We start from the raw sequence: 14,188 nt of genomic DNA, 5'->3' as shown, positions 1-14,188 counted from the left end.
ATGTGTATTTCAAATTGTACTACGAACTACATACTATTTGCTTACCACTCTCCTGCTGACAGTATTTGCTACGCTTGTGCTTTGTGTGACACCTGGATTTTTCACAAACCACTATGACTTTAGTGATAAAACATTGACAGCACCCCCCACTCTGAAAATTATTTTAGCTCTACTAGTGCGTGCCTATTGCAGTTGTATTCACACATGAGCCCTTATTGGTATGCTTCTTTTCAAGTGATCCTGTGTAGACACATGTCTTGGGGGAAGCACCATACTATAATTTAAGTAGTATTTGCTCAACATTCTGGCATGCACTTCTCAGCTTTTACTTCAGTATTGTGTTAACACACGTGCTGAAAAACACTAGTCTTAATCAACGAAGTCTCTATACAGATTACCCTATTGCCATCTGTAATTCACATCTCAACAAAATATAACAGATGTTATTAACAGGACCCGCTGAAAACAGTGCATGGACGCATTGAGAATTCCTCACAAGAATCTAAAAATACACCGTGATATAATGAAAAGCAATGAAGGAAGAGTGCATGGACATTACAAACAACAAGTAGAAGCACCGCCCAATATCCTCCCTTTACCATAAACACTTATAGCGTAAGAGTTTTCATATCATTTGCTACGCCAGCTGAGCCTGTGTCTAATGTTTACAAATAGGAAATTAAAGGAATAAGGAGATTGTAAGGCCTAAAACTGACTTCATTCTAATTCAGTAATAAAGACATTTCTGTTCCACACTTAACTCGCTTAAGACAGCGATAGCAGGCAGAGAAGGCTTAGTCCTGGGTTTAGTAGATGGATAGCAACTAAGATTCAGCATAATATAGAATTGTCAAATCTGTGTCTCTTCTAAAGACAGGGGGCATAATTTAGAGAGCAGTATGGCAGGAAACCCTCAAAATAACTCCACAAGTCTGTGTCCACACTTTTTATAAGATTCCCTCTACCTATGCCCACCTCGCATCCACCTCTCCACTAACCCCATACCCTTCTGGAATCAGTGCTGCCCTCGCCACACCAAAGACCATAAATACTTTTTGGATCCATGCAAAGTTTGTGAGTACTCATGGTATACAGCATCACTAAAAACTATTGGCAAAGTTAATAGGTTCCAAAGGTGAGACCAATTGGCTTTCCCAATACTTGTTCTAATATTGGGCCTGATTATAAAGGGTTCCTAAAAGTGTGATTGCTATGTAAAAAACTGTTTGTGAAGGGATCACAATTTATTTTATTTTTTTACATTTGTTTATTGCATTTTGTGACATGCAGCATATGCATTACACAACACCTCACATTGGACACAGACTAATAAAGAATGAAACAAACCAGAAACGAAAACAGAAAGAATACAACTTGTGCAGTACAGTACTATATGCTCCACATTGCTATTCAACGTTATCGCAGCTGAACACACCTGACGGTTATCTTTTTCTCATACAAAAATACCTATACAGCCTAGTTGCCCATATCCAGTCATTGCATAATATCTAGCGTCTATGTTGGCTCTGGATGTTCTAGTAGATCTACTGTCAGCGATGCCCAAAATCCTTAGGTCTGGAGGCCTGAGGCAGTTCTTCTGCATAAGTGTCCAATTGCTCCCTGCAATACACAATCGCTTTCACCCATTTTGTCACCGTGGGCACCGATCTACTACCCTAGTGTTTAGCCATCATACGTTTCGCCAGCAATTAGGTGATAGCCACTAGTTTATTGTTACAAGGCTTGAGTGTTTTAACCAGGCCCAGTAGACAAACTTTCAGGGTGCAATCCACATTTTCCATTACCATTTGTGTTATTATCTGGGTTACCCGAACCCAGAATCATGAACAGGCTTACAGGCCCAGGCAAGGTCCGCAATTTCATCCCAACAGCGCACCCATATTTCTGCGGTCAAACGTGTGTAATACATTTGGTGAATAAACTTAAAATGTATTATTCAGAGGTTACAGTTAGCAGTGAGGTGCCCAGTCAGCGCACAGCAGGATTCCCAAGCCAGTGATGCTGTTCCATCTATCTAGGGCTGCAGAACTGGTCATTGAGTTTTCTCTTAGGGATGTATTATGTAATCTAGTAATTAACCCTTTACTTTCCTCAGCTGTCAATACTCCCTGCAGTGCTTTCAGCATCTCGGGCTCAATGGGGAACCCGGGGTACAACTTCCTGACAGCAATGCACAACCTAGTATATACAAACCCCAGCATCGCCAAGTATGATTGCCGCTCGGTAAGTACCTCAAGGGTCAGGAACTGCCCATTTGTGTACATATCCCCTAGCTTGGTCACTCCTGCAGTAGATAGGATATTCAGCGCCCCATGCTCGCGGGCTGCGGATATTCCCTAATGCGCCGCGATTGGCATGGCCGGTGTATAAAGACATTCCCTTCCTGCGCGAGCCCCAAAGTCTCGCCAGGCTTTAGTAGTACAAGTAACAGTGTTAATTTACTTTCTATCAATCTCTGACCGGTTGTGTAACACCATGGCAGTAAGTGGGACTGGATGTGCGTTATCCGCCTCCACTGTACCCTATACGCTGCAGGACCACAAACATATATCCCCATTGTATCGAATCAAACGGTTTGGCATTATAGAACTCACCTGGCAGGCCATCCAACCCAGCTGCTTTACCATGTGGAAGTGACAGTATAGCCTCCCTCACATCTTCTACCATCCAGGGCAGGGTTAAGTACTTTCGCTGGCCCATGGCCAGCCAGCCCAGCGAACATCCTCAAGATAACAGGACACATCACTATCAGTAGCAGTCTGGGTCCGTATAGCCGGAGTAGAACTCTATAAACAAGTTAATAATCTTTGTTGTAGTATAATGTGTTTCGGAGTCATGGTCAACTATTTCTACAATGTGTTCCTGTTCCCTTGGCATTGCCAGTTTAATCGCAAGTGATGAACCAGGTCTGCACCCCTCCCCATACGACTGTGCCTTCCACCTCTTAGACCTAGGGCGCACTTCCTGCACAGCGATATCTGTATGCTCAGAGATCAGCTCCATCACCTGGGCCAAAAACGCATGCGTGGGACTCTGTTCATATATGCGCTCAAGTGTGTGTATCCTGCCTTCTATATTTTGTAGTTTATTCCTGAGCGATTTCAAGATACCTGCCTGCACCCACATACATTCCCCTCGGATGGTGATCTTGAAGGCCTCCCATAATGTTCCAGCCTCATTCACTGTGCCTTCACTTTCTAGGAAGAAATTTGTGATTGCAGCCCGATAGTAGTGCGAAATACCTGATCCAACAGAGACGACGGCTGCAATCTCCATTGGAATCACGGCCTAGTACATGTAGGTATCTCTAGCTCCAGAAGCACAATGCATGGTCAGATAGTGTCTTGGCAAGGTGTTTTACTTCCACTGTCCATGTGCTTACCTCCCTAGAGACAAGCCAGTAGTCCGGCCTGGACCACGAACCATGTACTGATGACACATAGGTTTCCTCCCTAGCGGTAGGGTTGTGGCCTTTTCAAATGTCTACAAGTCAATCTGCCTCAATTATTCTTCTAATACTGTCGCTGCTTGTTTCCCATGCCATTTCGTGTTGGGCGAACGATCCAGGTGTGGATCCAGATATACATTAAATATCCACCCCCAAATCACCACAGAAGGGGGCAGAGCAGCCATACACCTCCAAATATCATTATAAAATGCAGGGTCGTCTGTATTGGGGCCATATGTGTTTACAAACAATATCTTTGTGCCACCCAGGCATCTCTGTATCAACAGCAGCCTCCCGTGTTCGTCTGCTTCCAAATTAGTTAGGGTAAAAAGAATTCCCCCTTTCACCAACACTAGTACACTTCCAGAGTATGCAGAGTATGACGCTGCCACCCTAACAGCGGCCCATCCAGTCCCCACATTATGCTCTGTATGTTTGTAAGATGTTTTTCCAGCAGAAAAGCTACCTGAATATTATCTCTATCTAAATATGCTAGGACATGGCAAATTATTTGAGGTTGTTAACGCCTCGTACGTTCCATGTTAGCAATTTAGTTAAGCCACCTGGACGCTGCATTACCTAGTACTGAATTTCCAGATACTTTGCTGTGTATAAATTCCACTAGTGAATAGCGCTAGATTATTTCCTGCATGTATCCTGCACTGCATCTGTTACAAAGAATGAACACCTATCCCAACCCCCACCCACTTCAGCACCCCAACTTGCTTAAGCCATCCCCATAGAACCCTAACTTACCTAACCTAGCAAAGTTTCTCATGTCTGTTGCTGGGGTACACCCATAGGGAGACACTAATGAGCAATCACCCTCCCGGTAAACAGGGAAGGCCGAACGAGTCCCTTAAGTTGGCATGCCACACAAACATTTTGCCTGAGAGTCTCTAGTCTACTAAAGTTCTTGGTTACCACTTGCATTGATGCCATCCTCACAAACTATTGGCCAATCGTCTTCGTGACCTCCACATGTTTGCCGCCAATGTCCACCATCTGTCTCTCCTGCCAAAATGTTTTCATGTGTAGCTAGGTTCGTTATTGCAGAATCTGCCATATTACAGTATTCTCTATTGCTCCTCTTCATCCAGTCCATCCGCTTGGTCTCCCCGGCTCTTCACATATTCCATGGCTGATTTGGGGCTGGTGAATATTTTGGTCTTCCCGTCTTCCGATACATAGACGGGCCTGGTACAAGATTCCTATGGAATGTTCGTTGCCAGCAACTGTTTCTTGACTGGTTTAAGTTTCCGCCGTGCCGCCTGGACTGAGGCAGTGAAGTCGGGGTAAAATGGTTGTTCATTCCCTTGATGGTTGATGTTTTTCTCCTCCCGTGCCAGACGCAGTACCGCATCTCGGACCCTGTAATTAAGCAAATGTGCTATGATCTGTCGCGACGGGGCACCTGGAACTGGGCGCACTGCTAGTGGGGAACATCCTTTACAACACGGATGTTACCCCGCAGTGCAGTTACGACGCGTCTTTTACAACGCAAGTCGTTACTATGACTTGCTCTGGATGGCGCTGTGGGATAAGGAATCTTGTAATTTTATATTCCAACACCTTCCCTACTGTTACGGGGACTGGTGTTGGAATATAAAATTATAAGATTCCGAAATCCGCACCCTCCAACGCAAGTCGTTGTAACGACTTGCGTTGTAAATTCTGCGATGTAAAGTACCGCATTGAAAACAACCGCGTTGTACTGACATACATCCCTGCTAGTGACCTATGGGCCTTCTCCACAATTAACACTTCAGACAGATTCTCCGATCCAAAAATGTCTTTGAACATTCCTTCCACATAGAGCTCCATCTTGCCTGTGTTGGCGGATTCAGGTAGGTTATTGATTCTGAGGTTATTACGTCTCGACTTTACTTCTAAATCCTTATTCTTTGTTTGAATTACGGCTAGCTCCATCTCCATATTGAGGCAGTTAGTTGAGCCACTTTGTAGGCAATCCTCCATTTCTGCTTCACCCAGCCTGGCGCCTTGTTTGTCTAGCTTCGCAGACAAGTGATCCATCCGTAGATTTAGAGCTTCGATTTTTTCCATCAATAGACTGCAGACTGTTCTGCATTGTGGTGAGCGTTGTTTCTAGCAATGAAGTCCCCTCCGCTGGGGCATCCTGTTCGAAGTCCGAGAGGGCTCTCTTTTGGGACCTGCCAGGCTTTTGCATTTCAAACGTTAGGCGGGTTTGGCTCTTGTCCGTCTTCCCCATTTTGGCGACCCAGCTCCTTGTGCCACAAGTTATCTATCCCCTGATCACAGGGCAATTAATCGGAGGATGCGCCTTTTGGGCGTTGATTGGTTTACTCTGTCCTGAAAATTCTAACTTGGTGCAGCACTTCCAAATGGTACTTGTTGTCCCTCACCGGACCAACGGCACCGCCGTATCCCAATGCAGCAGCCTCTTCAACCCAATTTCTGGCCTAGCCAGGCCTCAGTTGTACTTCAGACTCTAGCCCATCCCACGCTCAGTGCCTCCACATGTGCCTACTTTCCCAGCTCAATTCCGGTCACTAATGGAATCTGTGGTGCACCGTTGTGCTTCTTCACCCCCCCCCCTCCCCCCCCCCCCCCCCCCCCCCCCCCGCAGCACTTAAGCCTAGGCAGCTCCAGGTTCTGTCAGCACATCCAGGCCTTCAACGCTGTCAGCGCCGCCACTCAGGCAGTCCCTGCACACAGCTCTTCACTCTCTTGGCTATCACAGTGACTCCGCGCATTCACACACAAGTCCAACTTGCCACTAGACCCAGCATTGAGGTTACGTGCACTTTCAGTTATCGATCCGGCCACCTCTGCCTCAGTCCTCCCACAGGTAGGTGTTGGGCCGCCACCACGCCTCAGTATTTGGTTCTGGTTTTGCCGGGATATTCTCCCCCGTCTTATGTACAGCAGCTCCGTCACTCGCCTTTTTCTTCCGCAGGCCGTATTCAGTTCGCAGCAGTGCTGGGTAACGTTGAATCAGCCAGATTTCAGTTCTCTCATTGCTGTTGCCCTGGCACCTCGCACCACACAGCTTTGCCCTGACTCAGCAGGTGCCGCGGTCCAGGGCAATCACAAGCTGCACATCTCACCCCTGTCTTGCGCGCTCATACTGCCGTTGGACCTCTGGGCCCAGGGCCGGTGCTAGGCATGGGCAGTGTGTGCAGCTGCCCAGGGCCTCACGCTCGGCTGAAAGACAGGGGGCCCCCACCACTTCACTGTGAAAGGCCACCCTTTCACAGATTGCCCACCTGCTCCTTCGGGGCCCTCTCCCCACACAATCACAATACACATGCAAGACGGCTGGAGTCGGCGGCTTTGCTGATCACAGCGTGTTGGCAATGCATTCCTGGGGGTGCAGGGGTGGGGGAAAGGCACTGCAGCTGGATAGCATCACACTGTGAGGGGAGGGGCAGCACCTCTGTTAAGTACCAGCCATTCCCGCATTTTGTTGCTAGGTGACAGAAGGCCCCTTTGCTTCCAGGACCAGCCGGACACAGGTAAGGGAGGTGGGTGAGGGGAGGAGGGAGCAGCCAGATCAACTGGCTTTTGTTAACTTAATGTATGTAGAACTGCCAGTGCTAGGGCAGTTTTAAGAAATGACTCCCTGCTTCAAAGGCCATGGGGAGGGGGCCCCCTTTCCCTGGGCCTCTAAGCACTATAGAAAGCTGCAAGGTCGAGGTGTGTGGGCCCCCTTCCCTGGGCCTTGTAGCCAGTACTCCCTCTTTCCTTTCCTTTATTTGTTCTCCAGTGAAATGAATCCAAAAGATAAAAACACTTTTACTGGAAAGTTCGTCTTTTTTCTGACATTTTTCACTTCCAAAGTGCGGCCTTGTGATGGAGAGAAATAAAAGGTTCAAAAATGTAAAAAATAACTAAAGCAAAAGTGGGTCGAAAAGGGGCCAGATTGATTTTATTCACACCCAAAACACATTAGTGCCACTTTACAGAGTTTGCCAGTGAAGCACTACTTTTGTTTTCTTGTCTTTCTCTGAACAGCACTGTTTTCCCCGGGTGGGGAAGTGCACCATTCCTGGATGTACTGCAATACCTGCTTGATGGGCGGATTGGAAAACAAAATGCATGCCGAGCCTCTGTATTCACAAATGTGGTCTTTTTAAACTATATTGCTTACATTTTGTAAGGATATAAGCAATGGACATTGAAACTGGCCCCTTCCGGCCCTTTAGTCATGGCCTTAACTTTCCATGCAAAAGCACTCATTGATTTCTGAAAAATAAGTGCAAAAGCGTTAAGGTAATCATGTTGTTCCTGCTTACATTTTACATGGTTAATTAATCTTACATTCTTTATGAGTGTTTGCTTTTTCCAGGATGTTGTCACTTTTTTTTTAGGCAGCATATTGCTCTTGTCTAGTGCCTAATTTGAATTGGGTCGCCTCCAGGTGTTCATAGCGGGGCGCAATTGGGTTGTAGTTGAAGGCAGTGCGAGTTTCTTCCCGTGGGGCAAGATGGTGTTCAGTGGGGGAGAGGATGTGGCACTATGGTTCAGCCTTCATGACCAGTCCACCAGACCACTCTCCTGAGAGAGCACATTTAGAAGGCCCCGAAAGACCTTAGAAGAATGGTGTCTGAGCACCAGCAGGTGGACCCTAGCGGTGGCAATTGTGGGTTAACCTTGAAGGCCTGTCCACTACAACCCCTATTGAAGCTCAACTTTAGTCTTTTGGTCAGGCATTCAAAGCAGCACACCCTAGTGACTCTGTCATTGAGGTCATAGGACCCTTGAGCAGGAAGGCTCTAGGGCGGTTCGACCTATGAGATCGCACTGAGTGCTGACTTCGGGTGGGAGCGTCATGTTTGCGAGTATATTATGTTTCTAAAAGCACTTGTTGCCCCCTTCCTGGCCTCCAACAATTTTGGCAACAGTAAAAATGTCATGAATACTCCGATGATTGATGTTCTTCCTAGAGAGGGATGGCGTTTTGTCAAGTGGAAGTTTTGACTTCTTTAAAAGGTAGCGCAGAGGGTTATTGTGCCTGCTGCAAAGAACATGTACCATGCAGATCACTAAATCCACATAATTTAAATAGGCCAATGGGTTACTACTTTTGTCAGAGAGATCCTATTGTTACTTGCAGTTTATAAGTCAAAATCCTAACATTGAACAATGAGCTATTAACTCCTCATCTAAGAGCTACATGCAAACTGCAAGGTATAAATTATAGCGTTATGGTTTTTTCCCCAGTCTTTGATTATCCCAATGTTGCAAAAACGGTTCATTTGGACTGAAATCAATTCTGGTTATTAAATAGAACCCTCAACCATGGTATTCCGTTCTAAATTCAGAGTTGGTGTTTTTCCAGATCAATCACTAATACACTATACTGCCTACTAGTATGATTATAATGTGACTCCCAGTCCTTTGTCCAATATATATAGTGATATAAAGTTCTCTGTCACCCTACACTGGTATCAATGGTGCTGTAAATCAAATTAAATGCATCTGAGCGAGAATGTGGTTATGGAGACTTGAGTGGCACTGTTAAAGGGTGGTAGTGAGGTAATCCGTGGCAGAGAGAGTCATTGAGGGGCACCAATATTGTCGCACAGGGCTCCACCAGCGCGAAAGGCAGCCACTTCTACTTCCTACTGTTCTACCACCAAATCAAAAACATTGATTTGAAAACCCCATGAATCTGAAGTGTACCTTCAAGTCAATGAATGATTTAGCAGTGGTCTTGGTTGTTTCAAGTCTTTTTTTTTTTTATTCATGTACAATCTTTATTTGTTTGCAATGGTGTCTTGTAATTTTGTACTGTGTTGTGTTTTTTCACTTAACATAATTCTGACGAGTAAAGAGCCCACACACAAAAAAGATTGCCCTACATCTCTTGGCATGTGTATGCGGGATACTGGTGAGAGGATTTTTGTTAAAACAAATTACGAAGTATTAATGTCATCCTAAGGTAGCACAACAATGGCACAGAAAGATAAGGGAGCCTTTTCAAATTTGCAATTATATCCATGGTGTGAGAGATTTTCTCTTGTCTATACAAAAATTGCCGTGCTATTCCTAAAGAAGAAGAGTGAATGTTACAGTCCGTGATGCAGATGATTTAAGGCAGGGTAACCTGGAGGTAACCCTGGGAATCCATTTTGTTGGATTTAATGCCCTCACACACCCTTTCAGGTGTCATGCTTCATCATTTGGGCCTGCTCCTTGTTGAGTCGGCGGTGCAATACCCAACGGGCAACACCTCATAGAGGGGCTCTTTAGCGGAGATCTTTTTCCAACAGCCGTATGGATGAAGTGCGGGTATGGGGCCAGAACTAAAGGGTAGACGTGGTGTAGTGAGTTAAAATAAAGCTAGTGGTACCGGGAATACTTTATTCAGAAGGGCCACTGCTTTAGTTAAAAACTATTTTTCTAGAGGAGAGTGATGGAAAATAATGTTTCCAGCTATCATCTCGAATTTATTGTAGTACGGTCAACATGTTTCTCGCTACTGTGAAGTTGACTAGCGATTCTTCTGGACCAAGGACACTAATTAGCAAGTATCTAATGGTGCAGGTAACTGTCTACGCTAATACCCTTGAGTATGGTGTATGTCTGCTCATATGGCTACCACACTAGTGGGTGAAGGGAGAAACAATACTATATTACCCTTCTTCTAGTTGTGACTGTCAATACCTAAAGTTAAAAACAGTCAGACAACAACAGTGTCCAGCGGGTAAAGCTTCAGGTAGATCTTCCACCGCAAGGTTGGTAATGCCTGAGCTTCGCTGTATGCACCTACCCTTCGCCGCTGGAACCGGGTGGAGATTTTCTCTTTTGTCATTTTATATTTTGAATGATCCCGCCCCTCATTACCTCAACAGGCTCTCCCCCTTTATGAGGCAGAACTGGAAATCATGCACTCACCTGGAAACAATCAGTTAACGAGGAGTAAATAATATACATCATTGTGAGTCCTGCACCTAGCTTTTCCATCCAATGTGACAAATGTAATCCATTTAATACAGTTTTAAAGTATATGGACTTATTTTATTTGTATATTTATCTTTTTGTCCATGTTACTGATATCCACGTTAGGTCTCTTCGGGATTCCAAATAAGATCAATTGTCCTGAGATGTCAATTTCTGTGATGTCACTTCTTGTGATGTTGCCAAAGGCGGCTCCTCCACTAGGTTGGAGGAGCGTCGCCCTACTGCTTTCTCACAGTACGAGAAGCAGAAACACAAAATTCTAAAACTACCATTTTATGTTTCTGCTTGTCGCACTGCGAGAAAGCAGAAGTGTTTGGTTGGGGGCGGGCGGGTCTGCTTTAGGGCAGGTGAGGAGTGGCTTGCCCACTGCTAAGGGCGCTGACTGTTTGGTCGGCCTTCCGGGGCCAACCAAACCAGCCATGAGCACTCTGGCCTTTCTACATGTAGGCTGCAATGCACCCTACATGGAGAAAATGCCTCCCCATAGGCGCCTGGCTTGTCGGCGTACCGACCAATCACAATGCTGCCATTGCCGCCTTGTGATTGGCTTAGGGGAGGGAGGCTGCCTGCTTCCTGTTCCTGCCAGAGGCAGGAAAGCAGGAGAGCAGGTCAGGAGCAGAGACGACGTGAGACCTGGGAAGGTAAGTTTATTTTTTTTAATTACCCACCCGCGAACCCCTACGAGACCCCCCACCGGCGCATCATGCCGGCCGCGACTGGATGTTACATGCAAATTAGGGGGGCCTCACATCTTCCCTTTCGCCCGGGGCCCCAGAAGTTCTAGGACCGGCCCTGTCTGGGCCCACCATTATAATTGCCTACACGTTGCCTCCCGACCCGGTGTCTTCAGCCTTCGGTTGCCCTGTTATTTACCAACCACCTTAGACACTGCAGCGCCACTGCGGTCCAAACAGCATCTTCAGCTGCGGCAGCCGTTCGCCATTTCTTTCTTAACGCAGAGGCATCTGGAAGGGGTCACAGCGACTATCCCCTTTTACACCAGTTCTGAGCTGCTAGATGTCACCACGGCTTCTGCGATGCTAATGTGCCGCTGCTTGATGAGCAGTATGGCATGCCTTCACCAGGATTCTGGGCGGATTATGCATTCGGCTGACGGAGCTACACTAATGCGCAGCCATCTTGCCTTGCGCCCTCTAGCGCCCCCGAAGTAATCACAATTCTTTGTGGTGATATGTTTATTGCATTTGATAATTACCAATTTCGATCACATTTGCACCCTCCTTTAGATTTTGGTAGGTTAAACTGCCACATGCAGACTTTGTGAGTAATTACCAAAATCCAAATGTTCTCCAAAAACTCAGAATAGACGTACTTTATTGCACCCTATAGATTATGCACCTCGTGGTATATTTATCAGGTGTGCTAACATGACTACCCCCTCCCCGGATGTCTGTAATCAGGTGCATAAACAGTTATTGTGGCTAGCTATGGAGGGCCTATTTCTCTACACAATATTTGAGCTGATTATTAGTAATGTAACATAATTATCCTTTTGTGTATTTAAATGAACAGCGTGGTACTAACATAAATTAATGATGAGTGTTTTTAAATCTCTAGAATTTCGTATTTGCAGCTCCAAGAATCAATATTCAGCAGTGAGTTCAAAGATTTGTTTTCTCGGTTGGATTTCTGTTAATGCATTCAATTTAAATCTTTTTCCACAAAATGTTTTGTCTTTTTAATGGTACTATTGTTATATTGTTTTTGTGGCAAGGGTAAATCTGTTTAAAATGGGACAGTGGCTTGTTTTATATTTTTGAATTATTTGTCGTTGTATTAGGCAAATCTGTAATAGTTACAGTGTAACTGATTTTTACAGAGCATATTTATTGTGTCTTGGTCCTTTTTTAAAGAAATATTGAAGAGCTGGACCTGTTTGATGATAAGCAACCCTTCCTCTGTGTCCTGTGGTCCTGCAGGGATTCCAGTGGGCTATTGATCTGAGAAGTAAACTATGTCTGCCCCTGATGTGACTGTGAAAACTGAGGCACCCGATGAAGAGGTTCAAGCAGTGATCTGGCAGGATGATGCCAAAGAATCCAACAGAAACAGCATGAATGATGCAACTGGAGAAGGGCCGGCAGAGATCTGCGTGGTCATTGGTGATGCCAGGAATCCGCAGACACTTGGTACAAATCACGATTATATATATATATATTTTTTTTTTCTGCTGAAGTCCTTAATTATTAGCATTACTCACTGGCACATTTAGTGGGTGATGGTGGGTCATGAGGCTGCATGAAAATTTCCTTTTACTTAATATGCAAGACTATTATTTCATGTAATTGATTGTTGGTTTCTACAGTACTACGATACATTCCAGAAAGCGAGTATCCTGTAGTCTCACAGGAAGGTATACTTGCTATTGCTAATGGTTAGTCCCACAATTAATCAGGAGGCTGAAGTGGTATTGTACGACAGGATATTAAAACACAAGTACATTGTGAATATTTCTAGACAACAATTATTGAATAAGGCCAGTTATGTGATAAATACTGTGAAATTGTAGTTCATTATATCCTCAAGTGCTCCATTAAGCTTTTCACTGGTACTCCCTGTTAGCTTGGCAATCCCCTTTATATTATTGGGCCGAAGTCACACAGTATTAGTTTGTATCATGCCATTAGTATTTTCTGTTAGGCCTCTACCAAATATACGTGGATAAGTACATTAGCTATCTCCCGATGTGTTTTTTATTTCATTTTTTAAGTAACATTTTCTTTATTCCCTTAATGTGTTGTCCATAATTTCACACTGTGGTTGAGCTTACTGTTTTAGTGACAACATTTAAGGCCCTTCCCTAATGGTAATTAGAAGCAAACAGTAGTGTTCACCTTTCTGTAAAACTTTGATCTTAGATTGAAGTAAAGAAAAAGGAAAAAAAAGGGAAATGGCTCAGGGCTGATACAGCAATGTGATTTGGAGCCTTACTGAAGGCACACCCCTTAGAGTAGAATCAAGGTGAGGCCTCTCTAATTGTGATGTGCAAAAAGTGTAAACACTTATATATCTGATAGAGACATCTTGCTGCAGATTCCTTAACTTTTGAATTCTTCACGGCGGGCGGAGCTTGCCTGAGCTCAAGATTGCCGCATAGAGAGTGAGCTCTGATATGCCATCGCAATATCCGCAAGAAAGCCTACATTCGAGCTGGCTGCTACAAAAGGGAAAGTTGCCCTGAGAACAAGGAATGGAAGCGAAGCTGTATGATTCGATTGCTGACTTCCGTGGTCGTGTAAAAGAGCGGATACCGGGAGCGACGGAGGCCTAGTCCCGACCTGCAGACATTGCGGAGGCTCTGGGGCGGGCAGTGCTGCCCGAGGCAAACGATCATGAATGGACGTGCTCTGTGGGCGTCTGAACAACAGAGGTGCCGCTGAGTCAGTGTGGCGACTCCAGCGGAAAGGGCGCATTACCCCCTAACTCCTGTGCGACTGGGGGAGCAAAGCTGGCTGCCTGGCAAGACGTGAAAGGCAAGGGCAGGCTTGCAGTGGTGGGGGCTGCGTACGTTGGTCCCTGCATGGATGCGCGTCGCGAGGCTGCAAGACGGAGACTCGGCAGCTAAATCAGAGTACCAGGTGAGTGACCACGCTTTAGGACGGGAGCGAAGCCGGCGGCCAGTGGCGCACGCAGTGGAAGGGGGCCACTTTCAAGGGCAGGCCTGTACTCGACTGCAGAGGGCCAGAGAGTGATGAAGGAACGCCTGAAAATCTGGGAACCTCACTTGAAGCCTGCCATTACTGAATATAT

General features: G+C 45.6%; 1 protein-coding gene across 10 annotated transcripts in view; it reads left to right on the top strand.

Moving 5' to 3' along the window:
• The window catches only part of LOC144754418 (zinc finger protein 618-like), a 1,175,017-nt gene that overhangs the window by 166,226 nt on the left and 994,603 nt on the right, over positions 1-14,188 (top strand). For 6 of the 10 annotated variants that reach the window (XM_078642166.1, XM_078642168.1, XM_078642161.1 and 3 more), the window contains one exon: positions 12,358-12,567. In XM_078642166.1, the coding sequence (XP_078498292.1) occupies positions 12,393-12,567 (175 nt within the window). In that variant the 5' untranslated portion in view covers positions 12,358-12,392. Of the gene's footprint in view, positions 1-12,291; positions 12,568-14,188 lie in introns of all 10 variants that reach the window. The other 4 variants (XM_078642172.1, XM_078642167.1, XM_078642170.1 and 1 more) reach the window with 1 other exon arrangement.

This window comes from Lissotriton helveticus, chromosome 5_1, assembly GCF_964261635.1.
Source record: "Lissotriton helveticus chromosome 5_1, aLisHel1.1, whole genome shotgun sequence".
NCBI classification, from domain to species: Eukaryota; Metazoa; Chordata; class Amphibia; order Caudata; family Salamandridae; genus Lissotriton; species Lissotriton helveticus.
Note: the sequence above shows the minus strand (reverse complement) of the source record. Positions and strands in the feature narration are given on the sequence as shown.